General features: G+C 32.7%; 1 protein-coding gene across 4 annotated transcripts in view; it reads right to left on the reverse strand.

Annotated features, from left to right (window-relative positions):
- Shab (Shaker cognate b) overlaps nt 1–26,331 on the reverse strand; it is a 124,975-nt gene that overhangs the window by 24,901 nt on the left and 73,743 nt on the right. For 3 of the 4 annotated variants that reach the window (XM_064064794.1, XM_064064797.1, XM_064064795.1), the window contains 3 exons: nt 24,961–25,050; nt 10,798–11,304; nt 6,553–6,724 (listed from right to left, as the gene is read on the reverse strand). In XM_064064794.1, coding sequence (XP_063920864.1) covers nt 6,553–6,724; nt 10,798–11,304; nt 24,961–25,050 — 769 coding nt within the window. The remainder of the gene's footprint in view (nt 1–6,552; nt 6,725–10,797; nt 11,305–24,960; nt 25,051–26,331) is intronic. The other variant, XM_064064796.1, reaches the window with a different exon arrangement.

Below are 26,331 nucleotides of genomic sequence, written 5' to 3' on the forward strand. Positions count from 1 at the left end.
CAATTGTGAAACAAATCAAGTGATTGTCAATGTTAATTCTGTTTCAGATGATAGTGACAGTGAAGATGATGACAGTAGTGCTGATGGTTTAAAGTTGTGTTAAAAATTAACTTCTAATTAAAGAATAAAACATAATAATTATTCAATTAATTTTGAACTTCTGCAATTTACATTGATATGTTGCCATAGCAAGTAACAAGCAAAAAAGCACATACTTTTGGTCACTAAAAAAAATTCACACTCTAAGTGTTTTGAACATGGATATTTCCCCAACTTTAATAAATGTTTAAATTAATTTTTCATACGTGTTAGATATGGAACAAATTAATTACGTATTAAATTTGTTGCCAATCGCATGCAGATAAATTTTAAGCTCCACTTTGCAGCATTAAATAAATTGTAGCTAAAATTATTTCCGCAGAAATTACCTGTCCTTATGTGGGTTAATGATACGTTTCTTTTTCTAATACACAGTTAAAGTAGCGTTTAATGACCGACATGCGACATTTAGATCAGTAGTGACTTTGATGGAGATAATTTGCGGTCGAATCGTACTTTTGATAGAGTGAAGTATCTAAAATAACTTCATTACGTACGTGTTATTTTTAAATAATTTTAAAAATCAAATCCACAATACATCAACTATGTAATATTCATGAAAATAAGTTTACTCTGCCAAATGTTCACAATGATTATTACTATATGTAGGTGTCCCAGAAAAAACTCCGCGGTCTTATATCTTGAAAGCGGGTAGACATATTGAAATTCTGTAAATGTCATTGTGTTTAGCTTGAATGGGGCGATTCAATTTAATACATTGTAAAATAACGCATATATGGCGAGGGCGTCACGACCTATAATTGTGTCAATTGCAATGTAGGTTTTTTGGGGCGGATTTTGATATATCATGAAATTACGATTACAATGATATAAAATACACATATGTGGTGAAATGAAGAAATATATGATGTTCAGTTGAATAAGTCATCAAGTTGGCTTGAATTTTTATAAACTTTGTGCAGTGTGTCTACAGTTAACCTAAAATTTAATAGATAGCAGCTGACAACCCGGAAATGTCAATGATACACAACAGTATGAACTAATAAGACACATGTGTTTTTGGCTACGTTTTCTTCTATCAAACAAGCAACGCCAGCTTGAAGACTTTCTCAATTCAACACCCGTTATCTCGTTGTCATATAATATATAGTTTGTTTATATCGTAGATTTCGATCCGATCGAATTTCGAGACGATCGAAGTTGTCAAACCCACTTTAATCTACGGGCGTTTATATCACGGAAAACAGTCCGTTCGATCCACTGATTTGTAGTTTGAAATTGGTTTGAGTTTGACGTTTGGAGAAAGATAATAGTGTAACATTATTAATATTTCATTTTATCTGTGAAGTGGTCAACATAAATAATAACCTATAAAAGTTCAAGCCCGTTTACATCGCATCTTCAAGCATTTGAATCCGTTTTAGATCCGTTCGGTTCGATTCGATCCGACTAGTTTGTCGGATCGAATTTTGATAGTCAATCCGCTTCAACATTCGATCTGCAGCGTTTATACCATTAGTTTCAATCGGATCGGACTGAGTCGATCGGCTCGAAATCCACGATATAAACTAAGTAATAATATATTGTCAGTGAATCTACTGTTAAATCTTAACGGCATAAATCATCAAAACGCTGTTGTCTGAAGAAAGGAAAGCGGGAAAAACATTAAATAATCTCACACAACAATTGAAAAGAAAAATAAAAACTTTAAAGATTAATTTATTAGCTCCTATTTGAGAAAGCCGAATGATCATATTACGGGTTATTCTCTGTGGAAATCAAGCAAGAGATTAAAAAGTCAATTTATTCAAAACCCTTCAATTGAAAACGAGAATGGCACCTGGGCTAGAACCAGTGCACAAAAAGCAGAATGCTTTGTTACTGACCTAGAGAACTTTTTCCAGCTACATTACCTTCCGAAAGAAGAAGCGAGAGAAGAAACTATGTTGCAGGATTAAGAAAAGACAACTTTGGTACCACCAAAGAAAGTTATGAAGAAAGCTAATAATATATTTAAACCTGACAATACTCCTGGATCTGACTCTATGACAGGAAATATTAAACAATTTACTAGTTTTATTAATACCGAAATTAGGCTAAAATACGGTTCTTTGCTATGCTATGGGAGAAACCAGGTAAATCTCCATATGTAGCTTTCTCATATTAAGCTGGGTCACTACTACCCTTTCTAGTAACCCGAGGTCAAATATAGAAAACAGAATGTACACAAACATCCAGAGGCAGAGTGGGAGTCAAACCCACGATCCAAGGTATAGCGGGCAGGCGCGAAGTCAGCTCATCCACCCGGATCCTATCCAAAGTATTTGAAAAAAGTATTCCTCAAAAGAATGCCACCAATTTTAGATAGAAAAAAAAAGATTTCAAATCACTAGTTGGGGGTTTAACTTAAACCAACATTATAGAAGATGCTTTGAAAGAAAAGAAGTTTGCTCAGGTGTGTTCCTAGGTGTAGCGCACGCGTGTAATAACTAGAATCTCGTACAGAAGATTGTCTTTGAAATTAAATTTTGTTCTTCCTAAACAATACACAAATATGACAAAATTATACTTAACAGATAATCACTTTAGGCTCAAACAGAATGATGGTTTTACTGATCTTAAAGAAATAAAATTTGGAGTTCCACAGGATAGCATTCTGGACCCGATTCTCTGCCTTCTCTACACAAGTGATCTGTCAGAATTAGAGGAATTACTACAATACCTACTTTCGCTGACGACACTGCCATCTTTAGACTGGGCAAAGATAATATCGAATTAGCTCCGCATGGGAGAGGTTTCACGAAACTCGCTTTTCTCCCCTTTCGACTCTAAGGCTTTCTCTGAGAGGAGAGATCACAATCAAGAAGCTTGACATCGGAGGATGGCACCCGTCCGGTAGGGCCTGGAGACATTGGCGGAGGAGTAAGCACTAGTAAACCTTCGCCAGAAGCTTTTTACACTGCGAGCTGGACTTTTATTGCTAGCAAGGTCACCTGGGCTCTCGAAGTCCCAGAGTACTCCGTTTTATCCAGCCTCTACCATCGGAAGTGAGGTTGGCCAGCTTGTTAGATGCGAAATAAATTTCGATCTGCAAGCTTTTTGAAGCATGTGAAAAGAGCCAGAAACTCGGTGGGATGACAACTTCCAACTACTGAGTTAACTAGCTCTAAACATCACGCTATCCGAACAGTTCCCTAACCATCAGAACACAAATGCTCCGAATCTGGTCAGGTCAGGTTAGGTGTCAGTTTTGTGCGAAACTACTCCGCCTACCACGTAGTGCATTGAAAGGTACTAGTAAACCTGGACAGTGCATCATTTCGAGACTTATAGTAGGTGTAACAAATGCAACGCACTGGCCTATGAGTGTCACCCTTTACTTTCCTAGAAAATCCCAACAAATATATCCATATATTTCCTTTTGTCCCATTTAGCTATTTCCTGTTCTCTCCCCATGTGGCACCGATCCTGTTGGTTAAGTTTTATGGTACCACATGTTCAGCCTTTCTCAAGAGGTCGTTATAAAGTAAATTCCGATTCAAGCGTACCTAGATCTTTTCGTTGGATTTCAAATAAACACAAAGTACAATTTTACAACGACCATGATGGATGGGCATTAGCCACAAAGACTTTGTTAGAGAAATCTCGTTAGCGAAAATGGAATTATGCGATTTCCTCGTTTTTGTAAATACATAAATATGTTTTGATAAAAGAAAAGATTGAACATTCGGATGGATCACAGCCATAAATGTAACCTACCACAGGTGGAATGAAACATGCGATTCCACATAGGGGAAACCGATTCACAGGTAACAGAAGGTTTGCGACCCAGGGGCCCACTCCAAATGGCTGTTCGATAGATTTCTCATATATTGTAAATAAATAATCTTGATAAGGCAATAGTTTTTAATAATGATTTGTAAACCGATGACGATCGAAAAAGCACTTTATTTCAACACAGGGGTTGCATCGCATTGGTTTTTCTTTGTTAGACCCCTGATGTCGGGTGGAATCTCCACTTTTTAGCAAAGTAATAAAAGTGCAATGTTTGACGATTTTTGTTAGGTCTCTGGTTGGGATTCCTGTAGGGTTCGACTCGTTCTTTCTTGTAGGTATCACCAAGAGCGGTGATCTATTTGTTTCCTTTTTCTTTTTTTGTCATTTAATAATTTATGTGTAAATAAATCAGGGTAACTGATTTTCAACTGAAAGTAGGACTTTCTGTTTGTGGAATTTGCAGTCAACCCCTTTCAAAATTGATAAAAATATTAATGATTTAAAAAAAAACGAAGTTTCGAATGTGCGACTAACACTTCTCAGGTAGAAAATTAGATAAATTCACGCCACCCATTTTAAACTAAATACTACTTCTGATCACTCACGCCCCAGCCTTGCTAAGCTAGTTACATAAGCCTTGTGGTTCGAGGCCTGCAAGCTGACGGATTTGTTGATCTATTATGTAAAGTTACACCCCAAAGAGTATACTCTAGAGGAGTTCAGGTATCCCTTCACCTTCCATACGGGTAAGGGTAATTCACAACGGAGGACCGAACCTTTAAAGAACACCATCGATCCGACGACTAGTCATGGAAGTCCTTGCCATTCCACACCTAGCCTCGGGCAATTCAAGAAAGCTCCATGGCCCGGGTACCGGCGGGGATGGCTTTGTCGCCAGTTTATCCTTTTCTCCGAGCCATCAAAACCTCTATCCGGTTCCATATTTTGCAACCCTTTTACGAGAAACTGAAGGCTATGGTCGGCCTGTACCAGAGCTCCCTCTTGTGAAAACAGCCTATATCACGGAAAGGTGGGAGTTGACTTAGACTATGTTTTCACTTCTTTTTTGTTCCATAACTGGATAATACTGCTCCTCTCAATTCTCCCATACGAAGGTAACGCTTATCAGTCCCGGTTTTCCAGTCCCGAAGAAGTCAGGCCGACGACAAGATGCAGTCAACAGTTCAGGTAGATTTCACAAATAAGCAGATCGAGGATGTACCTATAAACATTATTACGAAGTAAACACATACGCCGTCCCGGTACGACGATTATGGGTTTCCTAGTATGTACGATGACTCATCATCGGTGAAGGCGGCCCTCGAATAAAGAAAAACCTGTAAGCGGCCCGCCGGAAGTCGCGGGAATTATTTCGATGGTGGACTCTAGAACAACCTCGACAGCGGCGACTGCGATCTTTCCAGAAGAAACGTATGGATATTTAAATAGAGACCAGTTTCGAGAGCAAGTTAGTGTAGTCTAATCCAGGAGTCGATTAATGAGTACGAACTACAATCATCGTAACAATATGATTGTTACGATGTTAGTAATAGGTTAAAAAGTGTGTCATAGAAAGAGATAAATAAGACGATATCATAGGGTCTTTGATTTTAAGTAGATAGCACAGGATACGACGTAGAATAGAGATATGTAGGTTGATACACTAGAATACATATATCCATGTATCCCGGGTCAGCAACGCTAATTGCCGATCGTGTCGCCTAGTTTTGGGACACTACTTCTATAGACATCTATCGGTAAACTATATAATTAATAAAACAAATTGTACTTATCGATTTCGATCAAATTTCATCTAAGAATTTTGTATTGTTAGTTATTGTATACAAAGTACTTGTAAACGAAAAACCCTAAAATAATTAGAATTAGTTTTGTACTACAGTAGAGGCGCTAGATATACGAGTGTTTTCCATGGATATCAGCAAGAAGCATTGCCATCCCAAACTTATAATGTACCAATCATTCCATGGTACCAACCTATCGGTTCTACATTGATGATGCATTGCACACCGCTTAATCTAATATTCTTATACATTAAACACAATAATAGCAACGCGTGATCTCAAACGCCAAATTTCAAATTGAAAGTGATACTATGTCAGTGGTACCAACTTACAAACAAGACATATGGCCTACTAGATATCAAACATTAATGAAGGCGGTATATATTAGGATTTAAAAAAGTTACCTATTGGTCTCTGACTAAATTGTAGCAACATTTTAAAACAGAATGTATTATTTGAATCAAATTACTTGCAGCTTTACTAAAAATAAAAAAAGTTGGAATTCATATATTTCGCAAACTTATAAATTATTATTGTATAATATACTTAAATTAATAATAAAATTAGATGCAGTTTCGAGAAATTTTAAAATCGTATTTTAAATTTTTTCCCCGTTGAAACAGTATAACGTTTGAATTCATTTCATAACAGATTATTAATCAACATTCAATAACATCATTAATAACATCACGTTTTCTAATTTAACTGGCCTCGTAATTTTTACACTTTATACTTTTAATAAAACGTGCGATGTTGCTGCTGAGTTTGCATGCATATATTAACAAATGAACAAAATACGGTTTTGACGCCAGTTGCAGAAAAAAAGTTCTGCATTTTATACTTTTCGGTACGTTTTGATTGCAGCTATTCACACTTAATGCAACAACAAAATTTGATTAAACAGATTTCTCACTTGCTCTTGATCCGCTCAAATTCTGCAGGCCAAAAAGATGTTGATTTATGATCCTCGTAGCTGACGCCAGTCCTCTTGTTGGAATAAACGAAGTCTTCTTTCTCTTTGTTTCAAGACTTTCCTGAGACTCTCGCCCAAAAGCATCACCAAATCTTGTTCGTGGCCGTCCACCCTAAAAAATAAGCGAACATTTTTTTAGAGAAGTTGTAACTGTGGGTGCGCGGAAACTAATACGAGACAATAATTGCGACCGGTAAATGAACACGCTGTTGAAATATTAGGCGGGTGTGTTGTATTGATTTCACAGGTATCACAATGGATGACCAGCTATTGTTATCAATCACTCGCTGCTGTCAGCGAAAAATATTATTTTGAAAATATGTTTAGTTAGAACTGACGGAGATGGATTATTTTGTGCCGGTCTATCGTCGAGCATGTTGTACATGGTAACGAATAAAATTTGTTTTATATTATTTTTGCGAAATTCATAAATATTTATCGCAGTAAATTAATCGCTTTTTGCTCTTCTTGTAATTTATCATTAATAAGTAGAAAATATTTTGAAAATGTAAACCGGTTAACAGAGTAGAGCACTTTATAAACGTAAATATTCTTTAAAGTGGATAGCGAAAGTATGCGTTCTGTTGAACAACTAAGATAAATAAAATCGATTTAAAGTTACGTAATTCGCATAAATTTAAAGTTGCACGCAACTGGAAAGAGTAATGACAGCTCATGTGTAATAATTTTAAGTAGTTTCAATCTAATCTGTGAACGACTGTTTCAGAAAAAGTAAATACTTTGAACTCTATTCCTTCATAAGTGATAACATTTGAAAAAATTTTTTTGAAACGGTATTTTTCTTTTTGAAGTAAGTAGGTATATGTATTAGATACATGGTTTGCAAGCTGGTAAATATTATTGTTTAAGCCCAAAGTTGTCAAAATTGGCTATTTCCTAACAAAGCGTTAGTAAAAATGTAAAAGAAATACTATTATAGGCAGAAAGTAGCTTTTGAATATAAACTTGGTATTTTTAATAAAAATTCAGTGGACACATTTTTATATGGCTTTTATTATTCGTCTTACGTCAGAGTTGTATTTTGTTAATGGAGAATGGAATAACAAGAATGTAGCAGTTGTCAGAATTCGTCTATTCATCGCTACCAAAAATTTTGCTTAGTACCTTAAGTCTTGTTTTGCTTGCAGTGTTGCATGTTCTTTTATCATCGACTTCATAATCCATTTATTTTTTACTTCTGTTTTTTAATATCAGTAATTTGGTAATTATAACATAAAAAATATGACATCTGTGATATCGATTATATAACCATGTTAAAAACGAGTTGTCATTAGTTTTACGGTCAGTGTCTCCCCCTGCCACGCGGGAGATTGGGGTTCGTTCTCCGCCAGGCGAAATTCTTTTTAATTAAATTTTGATTAATTACTTTTAACGCTTAATAAGCCTATCAAGTTTTATAGTACAGTTCAAGGAGACACTTGTAAGTTTTCAAAGGGAGAGAAAAGTACTGTCTCTTCAGGACAATTTTTCAGTTTGTATTAAGTCATATTGAACAGCTGATTCAAGTAAAGTCTGAACTTGCACTTATTTAATTTTTAATTATTTAACATTATTAGAATTCCGTCTAAAGAAATATGTACTACCAATTTGTGGTACAGATCATTGAAAACCAAATTTTAACACTACAAAATCTTTTTACGATAATTTAACAGTAATAGCAAAATGTGGTATTAATACTGTTACGAAAGAAACCCATACGCCTGTGGGTTCTAGTATAACGGCGGCCGGGCAGCGTTCGCTAAAGAAATGCCTGCAAGCGGAAGTCGCGATGGGCAATCCAGAAAGACCTCGACTGCGGAACTTCTAGAAGGGAAGTGTGGCTTTAAATAGAGGCCACCTTCGGGAACGATGATTATTCAGCTAGTTGAGTCAAGACAGAGTCCAGCTAAGTTGCGCCGGAATTATTTTGTACATAATCGCTGTGTAATCAGTCGTGTAAATTTCAATGATTGAGAAAAAAATGGTTGAATTTCGTTCTTATTAATTAGAGGGTGATTATTGTCAAATTTATTTTAATGCATGGCTGTGTCTCTCCTATGAGTGATGCGAACATTAAGTTTTATTTAAGTTTTGTTAATTTTGTCACGTTTGCCAACTTTAAACTTCTTGTTAAACTTCTGGCGATGTGACCCTAACAGCCGGACGAACTTACCGACACTATTGGGATAATATCGATTTTAGTATGTTTTTATTTATTGTTGCCTTCTTCGTAGGCTTAAAATCCGTTTAAAACTTTTATTTATTTTTTGAACTGATAAATCAATATATTTTTTCTTGTAATAGTAATTAACGTTAAAGGTTACATTCGAAAAATATTGTAAAAATAATCTTGACTAAAATGATTATTTCAATGATAACCGTACAAAAGTAATGGTTGTTTGCAATATCAAGTTCTTAAAGTGGAACCAAACACAAAGGACCATGAAGATATTTTGGAATTTTTTTTTTTTTAAATTATGCGAAAAAGCGTCACTATCTTACGAAAATTCCAAAAAATTTGTAACAATTATTCCTGAACAGCAAGTGTCATTTTCATTATATCACTTGAAATAAGCCAGATGAAAATGAACCGTTGATAACCGAAAGTTAATAGTCCGTATTTTAATGCGCCACCTATAGTAAAGGTGGCTTTCGAAACATTCACTGACGCTGGACTTCTAAAGAGAGTTAACTCAGAAGGAGAAAAGAATGTAGACCTTTCAGAGATTAGTGTGACTATAAGGACATTAGGTTTCAGACACACTTGTTGATTTATTAAACTAGTCATCGTCCCTTTAGCAAAGTATTTGATTCTGAAAATTCAAATTTCTCTGTTAAAAAAAATATGTTCGTGGAGAAAGAAAGCACGGAGAAAGAACCGACTATAAGGGGATATCACTGGTAAATCTGGTGTGCAAGGTGTCGGCGACGGAAATCAAAATAAAGTAATATGGAAAAGGAAAAGAGTAATATGAGAATGTTAGAATGAATTTAAGAGTGGAAGATCAGTGGTGGATATTCACCATACATAAATTCAAGCTGAAAATCAGGTGTATATGCACTTGAGATAGTTATAGCCTTCATTGATTTCCAACATGCCTAAGACAGAATGAAGCGGAATGCGCTGTGTAGAGCAATGGCAGAATTGGAGGTAAAAGGAATTTTACTGACATTAAAAAGAGTGACAGATAGAGCAAGAGTAGATGGACAACAGAAAATTCGACACGATTCGAAATATACTATACCCTCCTAATGAGAACTTTTTATGGAGTAAGGAATTGATTTTTTAAATGCTAATTTATTATTAAATTTATTAATTATCTCGCTGTTATAATGGGGATTGATAGGCCCTGTATAATATAAGAATTGATCAGCTGATTGTTGAAAGATGTTAGGGTCTTGCCTCGCCGGTACTATCAAAACCAAAAAGGACACATTATTAAGATTTATCTCATCGAGGTTCTACATCATTCTTTTGATATTCTTTGGAAGTATAGCCCACTTCGGCTATCATTCACTACCGGCTCTCGACTCTTTATTTTTTACGAAAATGAAAATGTATTATTTAGAAGAAAAAAAAATCTGCATTATTGTTGACTGACACGAATGATGATGATGAAGATATGAGAATTAAATAGCATATCTAATGGTTCAAAATCGTCGAAGTAGTCAAGGACACATCGACAGTTTGAAAAATAAAAAGGAATTGCGAATCGTATCTGTTCCGGAGACAACGACCATGGTAATTCCACCCCTGTGATCCATTCGCGGCATTTTATTACAACAGCAGAAATGTTATCACTAAAGTTGATTTCCATAAATACATATATGCAACTATAAACACTCTAGCATGAACTTTAAGTGTTACTTAATTAATGATTTTTAAATGTCAGCCTGCACTTATTATTTAAATTTTCAGTAGAATGAAACTTATAAAATGAGACGATTTTTCTTGTTAAGTTAAGTGGATATTATTTTGAACAAAATTAGTGCTCACCATCGATCAGTTCATTTGTCTGAAGAAAGCATTCAGCTAAAGTCAGAAATACATTTTTTACACAGGTTATATCTAACAGATAGATATAGTCAGAAGCTCGGTGTATCTCCGTCGATTCAGGCCAGCCCTAAATTCACCAGTGACCCACAAAATATTCAATGAATAGCAAAGACCTTAAAAGAACTTACCTGTTGGAATCTTGTTCTTCTACTTTTAGGTAAAGGCGAGTCGTTCAGGCTAACTCGACTACCCCTGTCCAATGGCCCAAATCCCCTGAACGCCTCCTCCATGGGTGATGTTCCCAAGCTCCTAAGTGCCGTATCTCCGGAAGCGGATTTTTTGACGCCTCCAGTTCTTCCGGGCGCCGGAGTAACCGGACTGTTATCCCCGCTTTTATCCAAGGGATTTACATAAAGATTACTGTCTATTACACATGAGGGATCAACAATGTCGGATGTGAGATCTCCCTGAGAGTTGAAGGGGTGCGTCGTACAGCTTGCAAATGTATCCGAACTATCCATGCTTGCCAAGTCGCCGTTATTGTTGTTAATATTTTTCTGCTTGATATCTACCTCACCGAAATTATTGTAGACTTGTTCTGCTTTCAACGTCCTCATTTCCAGACAGACGGGATTGCGGAAGTCACTTGTCGGCAGAGGCATCAAGTTTTCCGCGTCAACAAATTCTTTGAAATCCTGAGGGGTTTGCTCGAATTAGCTTCCAGATGGGGTTGATTTTCATGGTCAGCAACAAATACATTGTAAAAACTTGGACAGTTTCGATACCACACAAGTTTTGAATAGAACTTATTAGGAATTTACACTGAAAATTCTGTAATGGAAATTTTTATTTTATACAACTAGAAAGTAATAGCATAGGTTTCAAATGTTAAACACAAGTTTGAAACACATTCTAAGTGAGGAATTATGTTTTTCTATAAATCGTACTTTATCATAAAAAAGGAAGTTTTAAAATTAACTATTTGGAATTATATTCATTCTAAATGACGGCGAAGGAAAATAAAGGAATATTGAAGTAGTAGGTGTAACTATTGTATTTAATTAAAAAATCGTCAAATAGTTTTCGAAATTACAAGGAAAAGTACACCAACTATGTATTTATAGTGTTTCGTGCTGAGATAGAAACATTTAGAATAATTGGATGGCTGAAAAACTGATGAAAAATTTTTCAATAATCACGTCGCTATTACCTAACATTTCTGACAGTGATTTATTACCTTTATCACGTGCGCAGTGTTGCCAGTTGATTTTTTCGATTAGAGGGCGGTGTTGGTGGTTTTATAATTTATGACCTAGGTTTACTATTGTTATTAAAGGTCGACGTAATTTCACCTACATTAAATCGATTTGAAAGACTCAAAGGTGATTGTACAAAAAATTAATTCTATAATGTGTACGAAGGCTATCCAAAAAGTAAATTCCGCTAGATTTCCTTTTTTAAACGACAAATTTGTTGGTAAAAGAGCATTTACTTCGCCCTTTCTTTAGCCCATTTAGAAATATACATCACTATAAATGTGTTTCAGAAATTAATTTCAGTCTCTTGATGAATGACAAATGTTGCGCAAGCTTTATAATATGTTAACATCAGAGTTATAAGTTTCATGTCAATTCTAACTACAAAATTCAAATGCAAGAACGATGATGGAATAAGTTATGTTAATATCCTGACTGCGATGAGAGTAGATAACAAGGAAACGATTATTTTCAAAAATATGTGTAAAATGTTTTTAATATTTTGTTTGCTCGCTTTTTAATGATAAACCATCAAAAAATAATTAATAGCTGAATGCCTTAGGTGGGAAATCTGATAAACTTAAGCATGTTTAACTTTCCTTATATAATGCAAACACGACTCTATTTTAACATAATCATGTATCTGATTTCTCAGTCGATAAAAAAAAACAGCACTGAGACGCACGTAAAAAACCAAAATGGAACTTACTTTTTGAATAACCTCTATAACTGCACATATTTTACACCAGTTTTTAGGTAACATGTATAACATATTAACTATGTATTTTCTGGTAGAATGAAGATAGATGTGCAAAATATTACTATGTTACTAACGTTGCCACTTCGCAAATAAATATCTAGTTCTAATTTCATGCAAAATGTCATGCTACTATAATTTTCAAATAGCTTGCAAAGACTGTTTTAATGTTTCTAACTTGTCTTTATTTTGAACGGTGTTCTCCAGATATATCAACAGCGTGTTTGCCCTTATACGCTATAAAAATCTGAAAATTACGATCTAGTATTATCAAGTACCTATAAAATTTTATCTTTGGACACTGTATTATAAAGCAACTGAATATATAAATCGGAAATATAAGAGCTCAAATCTACCATATTTAATACTGTGTTATCTTTCACTTTCACATACCGTTGCTATAGTAGCTAATGTCCACTGACAAAGGTCCACTCAGTTCTAAGAATGCATTTACTGGTTTAAACCAGTTTAGTTTAATTCACTCACCATTATACCGACATATTTTAAACGTAAATTTAAGGTATAATTTAACTATCGTTCTTTTTCTTTGAAAGTCGAACGAGAACAGAAGTTCTCTAAATTCGTTTAGTGAACAGCATAACAATAAGTCAACAAAACATTAAAATAATTACTGTGTTAAACATTTACGTTCATGTATGGAAGATAAAGTGTTAAAAATTATTATAAAGCTTTAAACTAGTTAAATATAATTTTATTGTATCATTAGAAAACGTAGCACTTTTATCAGTATTTCAGTTACTTCTTTACATAAAGGTTATTTCTCACATGTTAGTTGTAATCAAGATTAATAAATTCGATCATGCTTATACATTATATATATATTTATCAACTGGTACGTAAGAATTAGTCGCTTCACGCACTCAACAAATTCCACTTTTTCATTCAAACTTATTACCAACCGAAAAAACTTTAATGAATTTATAACAATGTATTATTAATAGCTAAACACCGTGGTCTAAACTCATTCAACAACATTTCAAACATTTTCTGCTTGATTACTTCACTGAAATTTGTTGGTAACAGTTTTAATGGAAAACAAAAAGTTAGTTGTTTTACATAAATTTAATTTACTATCGCAAAAGTGCCTCCTATTTTTAGTGTAATGAACAACGGCGCCGGTAAAACCTAGATCTGATAACTAATACGACAATATTGGCGCCGGCAAGAAAAATATTACTATACCACTATCGGTTATTACCACTGACGCTATTTTCAAGCTAGATATTTTCTCTGGTTTGCGTTATAGTAGCCATCACCACAAAATTATTAGCATTTTTGTTTGCCAAGCATAAGGTTGTTAAGCAAAAAGAAACATTTAGCTGCATAAGTTCTGGAAAAGACTGAATAAAGTTGTAGCTTTTCAAAGAAGGGTATGGAAAATTATTTTTATTTGATACGTTTTCAACAAATAAATTTTTAAAGAACCTAACTCAAACTCTGCCACTTCTCTTATTTGGAGTTCATATTTTGTTCAGAAGTGTCTAGTAGTAGTCAATAAATAATAAAATTTGTAAACACATCAGTTGAGAACAAAAGCCATAAATTTAGATCTGATACAGAGTTCGTGAAGAATAATGTTATCGAGTGCTGAAATTCACCAAATCTGGAGTTGTTGTCATTGAGCTAACAGTCGTAACACCTTGCGCCTAAAGACAACACTCATCTGTTTTCAAAGTTGTTGACAATGTTACAAGTCATTTAAAAATCTTCGATAGACTTGTAGACCAAATAATTAGCAATATAAATGTAAAATTTAGTGAGTATATCTACTCAGTTAATATATATTTATGGTAATACCTATATATAAAGTTTGATTTTACGAAATCATAATTTTCTACAATAATAGCAGAAACGTACTCATCACAGTGCATACTAGTTTAATTTTTTTGTCATTGAGAGTGGTATCATGTTGAAAAAGCAGTAATAATTAGTTATGCAACGACACCTCCTTAAATGAGAGAAACATAAACTATTCTTATGAAATTAAATTTAATTATAACAATAATCTTTCTGTTTATCTCAACTAGACTGAAATTGTAGTTAGTAGATTAAACAACTAAACAATAAAGTATTTATACAATTTCAAAATTTTAATAAACAGTAGATATTATACCAAAAGCTTTAGAATCTCATTTATCTATAAAAAAAACTTACATTAAAACTATTTACATGTTTATCGTTTTTCACAAATGAATTTTCTGAATAAAATTTGGTCCACACAATGAATTCAATTTTGTTTATTTTCGGTTTCACTTTATTTTGAATACAGAATGCTTTATTTTGTTGCAGGTCCCGACTACGAAAACTTTGCTAATTAAAACCACTGCTTAATTTAGGTTTCAAACAACTTCGAAATAAGAATTAAAAAAAAATAAAAGTGTAGCGAATGAAGTACGTGTTGCTTAATCAACACAAGCAAGCCACAATCTTAAATATAATTGTCCTCTTGGATATGTTCCTAGGGTAAAATGAGTGGTAAAGTTATGAATAAGATAAGAAAATTTTGTTAAATTTATTTAAAAATAGTGTATTAGTCGAGCATACACATAACTTCGTGCACATATAGATACGTAATAAAAGTTTATCATTTACTGTAATATAATCTATTAAAACTGAAACTTCAAATTTGATTAAACTTCTACTTTTTCTTAGAGTGTATAAGTTTTGTAACAACGAATTTTACATTTAAAGTATTCTCAATGGATCTGTTTAGTATTGATTTTATGGTTCACTATGCTGCTGCACCTAAAACGTTTCCGAAGCGATTTAAATACATTTCATTTTATTGAGTTCAGTGAGACTTCTTCCGTGATCAAATTAGGTTAATGAAGAACTGTTGGTTCATTGTTAAAGATTTATGAGAAGGAAGTGTCTTATGTGCAGTTCCGAGAACTTGGCTCGATAGTTTAACATTTTCATGAACTGGCAAATCAGAAGTGAAACAAAGGACTACTACAGAAGTTTAATATGTCTTTAAGATGAATCTATAAATAAATAAAAAATGGAGTCATTTTCAATAAATCATGCTTTTACAAATTTCGAGTAAATAAATAGGTTATAAAAATCCGGCTGGTTCACAACCGTATTGAAGTCATTTTTTAGCAAAAAAATAATTTTGATAATGCCACCCAACAATCAATCCTGATGTTTTCAATATACAAAAAAAATTGTTTGATCTACGATTAGTCTATTCAATATTGTAAACCACATAGAAGAAAACTGACAGAATAACTGGTGTAAATTGTGCTTTCAACTTGGTTTGTATATGTTCCTTTATAAATAAAACAGATATTCACGAAAAGATTGACTCGCTTGGTTTTTTAGATAATCTAGTCAAATCTAAGTCCTGAATCACTTGTCACGAAAACGTAGCCTCTAAACACGCAAGTTAGCAAAATACTTAGCGTCTGTCTACATATTTTAACCATACGTATAAATTTTGTAACAAAAAGAATGTAATCCACTATAATTTATAATTTGTTTTAATAAAAAGATATGGTATGATATCTCTCCAAGAAAAATTTTAACGTGATTGTTTTTTTCAACAAAAACACTCTCTGGATTTAGCAAAATTAAAATTATCTGAAAAATTCTTTGCTTGCTGCTGAAATCGAACAAGCGTAAATAGTATTTGCTGCTGACCTGGAAAACGTTAAGTATACATGTTATCACAAGTTTTTATTCAACTTAGTAAAATTATAATTAATCTAATTGTACAACATTAGAACAATTACATGAAGTCTAAATCTACACGTGCATCGTGTAGCCATAAGCCAATAATAAACGGGATATTCAAATTGTATCCGTGCGTGCACTGGGGTGACCCTAACTCAGCGTAGCGTGCATGTTTTTAATCTAAAATATTAAGTACTAACCTCCTTACAAAAATTTTACATGCCTATGCATTTTGTCGACTCATTTATTTGAAGAGTTTTGTTTGTGTGCTGTGTGAACATAAATCTAAACCAAACCAAAATATAACAAAAATTCAAAAGAAAAATTAATAACATTTTGGCATACCATTTTCTCGTGCACCAACCATATCAATAGATAATTAAATTCACTGTCATTAAAAATAATGCAGTACAGATTCCACGGTCTCTAGAGATTTATTTCAAAATTCGGGCTTATAATTAAACAAATCGGTTCAATTGATCAAATTAAAAAAAAAGATTACTGATCATTACCATTATGAATACTTTAGTTAAACTCATACTTTAGAAATAAGTGACTACAAGACAAAAATCACGGATAAAACATTAGATTTGATGTTTGATAAATGACCATAAAACTGAAATGACTTTTTAACGAGCTGGGTTTTAAAATGTGAACATTTATCATTGTTTCATCTCCAGCAGGCAGACCGCAGACGGAAACGCAAAACTTCACTTAATTTTTTTTTTTTGCTATGATCTGACGAGACATGAGAGAGAGAGAGAGTGAGAAGATAACAGTCATAATACTTTTTATTGAAGATAAGTTTGCACTAAAATGTAGAAAAAGGACACTGAATGTACGAGTATAATAAAAAAATTGCACTTCATGTGTACCAGTAGTCTGAAACAGGGACAAATTTTTCAAATCAGTGTCATGAGTGGGAAGATGGAATTATTTTTTGTAGATTTGTTGCTCTTAATAATTCGGATGTCAAATGAGTTATAATTTCTATCAATTTTCAGTAGTTTTAGAAGCCGTCTTTAGACACAGTAAAATCAGATGCACAACTTCTGTATGGAGTAACAAGATATATTATGTGTGTGCTAATTATTTCCTTCATAGCAGAGCCTTCGCATGACACATTTCTTAAAGAGTCATTCATTTAAAGTCCTAGATTCCAATAATCATATTCTAGTTTGGCAACCAATGCAGTTGTTTTCAGGGCACGTCAGAATTAGAAATTGTGTTTATCATACTGAATATTTTCTGGCATTCATTTAAAGTCTTATATTCCCATAATCATATAATGTTCTACTTTGGCAACCAATGCAGATGTTTTCAGGGCACGTCAGAATTAGAAATTTTATATATCATACTATATCTTTTCTGGCATCCTTTTAAAATCCTATATTTCTATAATCATAATACTGTACTTTGACAACAAAACAGTTGTTCATCTAGGTCAGGTCAGGTCAGGTCAGGCTTTTTTATAAGACCTAAGAGTTACTTTTTGTGGCTAGTTGGAAGGGTTAAGGTACGAACATACTGACTCTAGTAGTTACAGAAAATCCACAGAAAGTGATTATTACTCCTACGAATTCAAAGAAATGCAAAAAAGATGAAACAACAACCGATGGTCGTTCGTTAGTTCAAATTTATTATTTTTACACTTTATATTAAATGTCCGTTTTCAAAGAATAAAAGCATTTCTGGAAGAATTAAGAGGTCGGGGCGGAAAGAAGGAGAGTTAATCTATTTTTCAAAGTTATATCTTAATTGCGTATTTGATGATTTGTCGTCTGTACAATATGAAGTCGTTAATTCGAATTTAACATTTACGTTTTGTCTGAAATAAATGTGTTTTTTAAGGAAAAACATGCATATAGTAGTAGATATTTTTTATTCAAATTTTATAAAAGTATACCATGTTTTTTTTTTAGAGAAAAAATAAAGTATGTGGAATTAGATCACTTGTAGTTGTCGTGCACACTCCCAAGCTGGCACACAAAGTGATACATTTAATCCACGTAAAACAATGTACTATTTTCTCATACTGCGACATAAATATATTTCTAAAAGTAATACAACCCAGTTATTAACTTTGAAACTCATTTCGGATTCACAGGAAAAATCTCTATATCCAAATTTTTTAAATTTATGGAAATAATCGTTGATATCACAAAACTTTTATCGAATTCAAATATATGTATCATATACTATATCATATCGGGGCATTTTTAACTCTAACATATGAAAAAAAGAATCCCTATGTTCAACTTTAAAAAACTGGTCGAAAGTTATTTCGACAAAACTTCCTTCACACCTAAAGTACAACGAAACATTTTTGAGTTGAGTTTTTTCTTTACATTACTTTGGATTGGTGCAGTGCAATACTAAAAATAACAGTATTATATTCCCAAAATTTTCTGGGAAAATAGAGTGAGCCGTTCCTGATTTAATCAATAAAATAAATTGACTTATTCATTAATCTTTTGAGCCACATGTTTAAGCAAATCTAAAAAATATGAATGGACTGATAAATCACAAGTAAAATCTCATCATATTTTGCACATTTTCGGTAGAATTTATTCGGCAAAATTTTAAGATGACGTCATCAATTTTTTAGGGGGATAAGTAAATACATTTTGATTAAAAATTTATCATGCCTATCATAACTTTAAAACATCTACAAGATTTCAAAGCATTCCGTTGTGCAGATTCAAAATTAAATTGCAAAATGCTGTTTTATAATTTTGATTTTTTCTCCACAAATTTCGGGTAAAAACTCAACACGGAGTCGTAAATTACATGTGTAGGACTATGTAATTTTATGCAATTTAAAACCCATTTACTATGAACAATTTTGAAGTGACGTCATCGAATTATTGATGGGATGATTAGACAAATTTTGGTTAACGTTTTATGATATTCCTAATATAAAAATAAAATTTGACAACAATCGGCCCAATACTTTCAGAGATTATCTGTCTAATGAAAATCCCAATAGACGGCAGACAAACGGACAGACAGACAGACATACAGACGAATAGACAGACAGACAGACGGAAACGGAACACCTATTTCTTCGTACTCTAGAGGCCATGAAGGGTTGAGAAAACATAAAAATAGAGAGTCAGCCGAACGACTCGATTACAATAATTGCTTCGCTTACGCTCGGGAAGTAAAAAGTAAATTTAAAAAAAAGCAGTAAATGCAAATAATACTCGATGCGCCGAGTATACACACTACTAAAGAAATAAAACAAAAGATGTTTTAACTGAAGAAAAGAAGTTAAACGTATTATGCTTTGCAGAAGAAAACCCAGTGTTTTAATTAACTTCATTTCAGTTACAACTTTGGAGTTTTTTACTTTACAAAATCAAGTATATATACTCGTATTTTGGTTGCATTCTTCCAATACATTGATATGTGTATTTTAAAACTGAACATAGGGATTAAGCCCATACTTCTTTCATGTATTCGTCAGAGTTGAAATGAAATACCCCGGTATTTCATCTCAACTCTTCAATTCATCAACTTACGGATACTTTCCACACATCACTAAATAGTTCTAACATACCGGCTATGTGTTACGCATATGAAATAAGCCTTGTTAGTATTTGTACTGCAGTAGTAGCGGTAACATTGCAAATGCATATTATTGATGAATTTAGCTACATGCATATATACCTATATGTATATCGATTCACGCATCAGTCCCTTAAAGCAGATGATGACATAGGAGACGGCAAGTTTTTTGATAATAATAGTGTAAGAGTGATGTTTAATTGGTTGACTTTGGGGTAGACAATGATTCTTTGTACTTGAAAGTAAAGTTGACCCTGATGTCGATACCGAGATGAAACTACTAAGTGCAAAAGTATAACCGCCACGACCACGGTATCACCCGATAACCCTCATCATAAGAAAAGATACAATTCGTCTGTAACGAAAATAATAAATGTACAATTCTAACTAACTTTTTGATTTCTTTAATGCGATTGACTTGTTATAAGTAAATAAGATAACTAATCCATACTAATCAAGTTTTCATAAATTTTGACAAACTAAGAGAAATTGCACTTAATAGGATCATGACAGATGAAAAATTTACTTTGTATAAGTTATTAGTATTGATAAATTCCACGTAAAAATGTTCCTATGGGTTTATTAACTTCCAGAAACTTGCTTTAAAAATACTTATACTAATATTAATTTTAGACAGAATCTTATATCAGTACATATTTGTAACTATGATGTTTATTGCCAAGCTTTCTAACTGAATAAAATAGCCTAGCCGAAAGAATCAATCGAGAGTATAAAAATTGTTCACAAATGAAGATTGCTGCTACGATGAAGCAAACAAGCTACGAATCAATGATAAAATGATGCTTGGTAGTGACTACGTGTAAAATTGATTGACATAATGTTGAAGTAGAAAGGATAAAACAACGTTTATAGTAAATAAAAAATTTTCTGAAGTACAACTATTTTGTAACTTGGCATTAAATTGTACACAAATATTTCGATCAACTTATTTATTATTACTTCGTAAAGATAGTTTAATCCTTCCTCTTTAAAAATCATGGAACATTCTCAACAAGCAATATGCTTAGAATAAAACAACAATTATTATTTATTGTTTAAGCACAGTAAGCTTAGTTCCCCTTCGATTCCAGCGTAGCAACAGCCTTAATTACATAATTTTTCGTAAAACTCCATTTTAGTGGTAAAGTAATTTGATTTACTTATAACATTTGTATTTCTTTATTGTGTGTGTGTGTGTGTGTGTGTAGGTATGTAAGAGATTAGTTTTATAATGAAAACCTGCAGTATCCTGCTAAGTGCGCTTTTGTATATTTAAAAAAAAAGTTTTCAATAATAAGTTCACGCAGTCGGCAAGGACCAAACGAGAATTTATATATAAAAGTACAAGTGAAACCATAATCCGAACACTTTCTGTATTTTTAATTAAAAAATTTTAGTGACATATAGAACTTAAAATTTCACACCTCTCTATCTCTCTGTCTGCATTGTATTAAAAAGTTAAATGAATAAAGTTGTACGTATATTTTACAGGAAATTTAATAAGCATCGATTTGGGTGGTATAAATGGTATTGTTGCCATACGTAGTAATATATCTGATCATTTCTGTGCGGTCAACTTTATTTTGTGTAGATAGTGTCGGAGAATCATCAGATATAAAACTTGATAATCCGTTCAAACAGCTCCACCAAATCAACTCAGCAGGTAGTGATGTCCAAATTAAATTTCCGACAACACTTGATGAATGACCCGGTGAATTTGGCATCATCAACAGTTCCGCGATACGATACCTGCCTGTAAGGTGAACTCACCTGTGTACAAGTATGAAAGTGGGGCTATGGAAACATCACTACACGCTTTTGGTGTGAAGTGGAATACATTCTCCATGGCATCTTCCAGGTTTACATTCCTGTAACGCAGCACCAGGCTCAATTTCACAACCGTGATTTTATTGACCATTTTTCATCTCGACCCCCATGGGTCACCGGATTTTATACAAAATCAAATAAAAAACAACTAAATCACACACTCAACACAAGAAAGAACGTAAAACACCAAATAAACACGATGTGAAAAATCAAGGGAGAAGATGTGTATTCTACAGTTGTTAGTATTGTCATTTTAACCACAGGCGCCGAACCAGACAGAATAAGTGCATTGAAAACGTTCTCAAAGCAACGAATTGTCTAGACCTCATAACTAAAAGCAATCAAGAAAATGCACATCGTTTCCATCACTCGCTCAGATTTTAACTTAATCCGTGCACTAAGAGCAACCGTACTTTGAGGTGCACTAAAGTTTTTCCAGTCCACTCTTTACTGTCTGTCCTTGTAGCAGCAATCTATATTTCTGTAAATAAGTGGTTGGTAGACAAATGATTAACAGTGAGAAAATTCATGCAATTGGCTGTTAACTATTCAAATGTAGGTTTATTACATAATATTCAGCAAAATATAAGCGTTGTGAGCTATACCATTACAGAATAAGATCGTTAAGGCTTGTAAAACATGCCATGAAATTTATGAGACGAATTACTTTCATACCTACCTACCGGTGTTTAGTTTAGATTTAAGTATACAACTCTAAACTTTGTAAATTTGAATTTTAATTACCTAGAGTACATAGAATTTACTATCAGTTAGTCACTGGTGTTAGCTCTAATCTAATAACCTTTAAGGACTATCATCTTACCTTGATGAAGGTTAGCTTTATTGAAATTAATGTTAGCCAAGGAAACGTAAAATATATGAAGCTAAGTTGCATTTAAAAGGACAACTAATTCAAACAAAACCTTACTTTTAAACAAGTGAACTAAGAAGCTTTACTGCACGTATTTGTCGAAAATTTTAAACTATCTAAAAATGGGCATATGTATTTGTTTGTATTCTGTTCACTGACTCATCTTGAAAATATTCTAAAATTTAAACTGAAATATATTTATATTATGTTACAACTATATACATGATTTTACATAAGATTCTCTAAATTTTATTGAGGAACTATTAAAATTTGACATACTTGTCTGTTATTTATTAAAAATATTGGGATCTAAATTTTGTGCATTCCTAAATAATTAGAATACAATTTTTAAGTGGTAATTTTACAATTACTTTACAAAATTCGGAAGTTTCAAAATATAATAACAAAATAGTGTGGACAAAACCAGGCAATTTTTAGCAGTTTAATTACTATTATTGCGTGTACCGCTACATCGTTGTTACATTTCCATTTTTTCGAGAGTGGATTCTAATTTAAGAGATAAGCGTATTTACAGACCTTGCAAAACACAGCTTAAAATTTAATTAACGAAATTACCTTTAAATTAAATTATTAATAGAGTTTTAAAAATAATCGACCGTTATTCGAGATATTTTTACGAGTATTTATGTTCAGTTGCTTCTGTTTTAAATCTTTCAGTGTCATCTAGATATCATCCTCAAGGATATGAAAGATGCACAAAACAGACCAGATTTTGCAGAAATAAAATTGGATGACATTTTTAAATGTTTTTCAAGAGTCCTGAAAATATATGTTTTGAAGTGGCCTATTTTTGAAACTAAATAACTATGCAACAAAATTAATTTTTATGAAAAAGACAAGAAAAAAACTAAAGATTCGTTGTAAAGTATTACAGGTGTATTATATTTTTTTATAAATAATAAATTCGTGTTTCGACTTTCACCAGTTTATTTTTCCAAATAAAAAATTTAGAACTATAAATATTTACATCATGTATATATTTTTTCGTATTTTTCCTTTTTTGGACACTGTTATTTTTTTAACATAAAATATAAATACAGTACATGCAGAAGGTGTAATATACTGAAAACATTTGTATTTAAAGAAAATATTAAATTTACCGTAGTATTTCGACAGCTGTTGTTTAAGTTTCTAGTACACATTTCTGCATTGATCGTCTGTTCAGTAACAAGAGTTTGTGATAGGCCCCTTTATATTTTTTGATTACGATCTTTAATGCTGTATTTATATAACTAAAGAAGGTGTTTACTAAAATTTTTCCTTTCACGTTGAAGACTGGCTTCTCTTAAAAATCTGAAAATCAACCACAGTGACATTTAGTTGGTTATATCGATATCACGGCATTCACGAGTAAACGTTTCCGTAATTCTTTAAGCATTCCTTCTTTGATAAAAACTTTGTAGGTGCTTATTATGGACATATTTTACACAAAGAACGGTGAACAAAAGGATACGTTTTGCTCATTTTTAGATACTTTCTTTTCACAAAACATTGCTTTGAAACAAAAAAGTAATTGTAATTTCTTGCTAAAATAGCAAAAAAAATCAACTAAATAATACAGGTTTGTATGCCTCAACTGCATCTACTGCATGATCAGCGCCTATGATTTAATGTGTATCAAAACTATTTTTTTATTATATAACGCTTGTATCAATTTTGTTGAACAGTGTAAGTGTGTACTGTGGTTATCATAAAAAGTACGTCGGGTTTTTTTACATTTAGATTACCTTTACCGCATTCTATAAAATTTAATTTCACAATGATTTAGCAATCGATATTAAATTAGGATTTATAATTTTCAGTTCTATTTAGTCGGTTGATTGTTTAAATTTCTATTTTTGGAATTTCCATCAAGTAGATTATGAAAGGTCATTCAACAAAATTTCAACAATTAATATGGGTACAATACTTTAAGTCTATTCTAAATTCTATTAAAAAAAAGAAACATTCAAAAGGCCAGACGAAACAAATGCGAATTTCATGCAGGTCTTTCATGCAAGTGACGCATCATGCAAAAGAATTATGCAATCATGAAATGACAGCGACTTCGCTCTTGCTGTAAAAAATTTTTCGAAGAAAGTGTTGTGCAATAAGAGAAGTTAATTGTATGTAGCCTAATTTGCATATGTACGCGTGGGTGAAAACATGAATTGGAAATGTAATTCACTGTTCGTTATAAAATTTTGAAACATCGACACAATGAATTCTATATACACTGAATTAGTGGATATTTAGTACATTTCTTATTAGATTTGAAGTGTTTAATTTTTTATATTAGTTAAAGCACAATTGCTAAGCTGAAGCTGGATGAAATAAAGCATTTTTAATGAAGTATTAGAGAGAGCAATACTACCTTCGAGGTGCAAAAGCAACATTCGAATTCGCTAGGAATTTCATCAACTTTCTCAATCCTCCTCATGGGATCAGATTTTTTGCTGTCAGCCTATAAGATAGATTGAAACACAAAAGTAGCATAGCATAGAGCAGATGTTAAACTTAAAAACCTGACAGATATGGATAGAAAAATTTCTATATATACTATATACACTATGTGCATATGAATCAAATTTGACTCAACATCACACTGATGGAAAGGTTTGTTGCATGTGAACGAGTAGGCACTTTTAATAACCAACCAACTCTATTAGTATGATTAACACTTAAGGTAGATTCTTCAATGATAACGTCTAAATTAATCATGCAGATTGACCACCAATTACTTTACTCATAGAGCAAACATTTCTATTTTTGTAACACAACAAAGCTTAGGAAAGAGTAATTTGTTCTAAGATATTCATTTTTTGGCACTATCTCTTCAACTCTAAGCCAAATTAACTTTATTTATAAACGAATCTACTTTTGTCTCCAGTCAACTTTCTTTTTTCTACTTACTTATATTAATGTCGAAACGGCCTGTTTAAAATTAAAAGACGAAGAAGATAATTTGTGTCAGTGGTAATTGGTAAATGCCATATTGTTGTCTATGGAATTTTATCTTATGTTAATTTAGACATGAAAAGGTATTATCCGGTTCTTAAACAATGATGAAACTATTTGTTTGATGTAATCGAGATTGATTATCTACCCATGATGGTTAAAGTTATGCACGAATCTCGTAATTGTAAAAAAATGAATGTATAGAGTGATAAGATAAACTAAGTTTCGGGAAAAAGAGAATGGACTTATAGTTAGATGTTTACTCAGCTACCTCTACATTACTACCCCTCGTTCGAGATTGTTGGTGGTACAAGATGGATGGAGAGGGGTAAGAAGTACCCCGGATGGTTACTCTCAACACTACTTTTGATTTTAATTATGTCCTATGTATCACTTTTGCACCAAGAGTATTTTTTAGCACATTAATGGATTAGTAAATGCAGTAATGAATTAATATTATACTGAAACACGAACTTACATATGAAAATATCGAAACAAGTGCTAGATCCTGGTTGGGCCAGTTGTGATGTTTGTCAAAATTTTGATACCTTTCAGCAGGAGAAACACGGAAGAAAAAATTTTGATCTGTTTTGGAAACTCGAATAAGCCAGTTGATGTATAAGAAATTACGCTCAGCATATTAGCAATGACTGCCAAAATAATGTTAATTAGGCCAAACCACGTCAACAGTTTTATTATGCATGTACAAACACGTTATTAAGACAAAGATTGCTTAAAATCTGATAGCACATAAATACCACAGCTAAAGCGTTACAGCTAAGCTCTT

Source organism: Zophobas morio, unplaced genomic scaffold, assembly GCF_036711695.1.
Source record: "Zophobas morio isolate AGI-343-1 ecotype UQ-CSIRO unplaced genomic scaffold, CSIRO_AGI_Zmor_V1 ptg000024l, whole genome shotgun sequence".
Lineage (NCBI taxonomy): Eukaryota > Metazoa > Arthropoda > Insecta > Coleoptera > Tenebrionidae > Zophobas > Zophobas morio.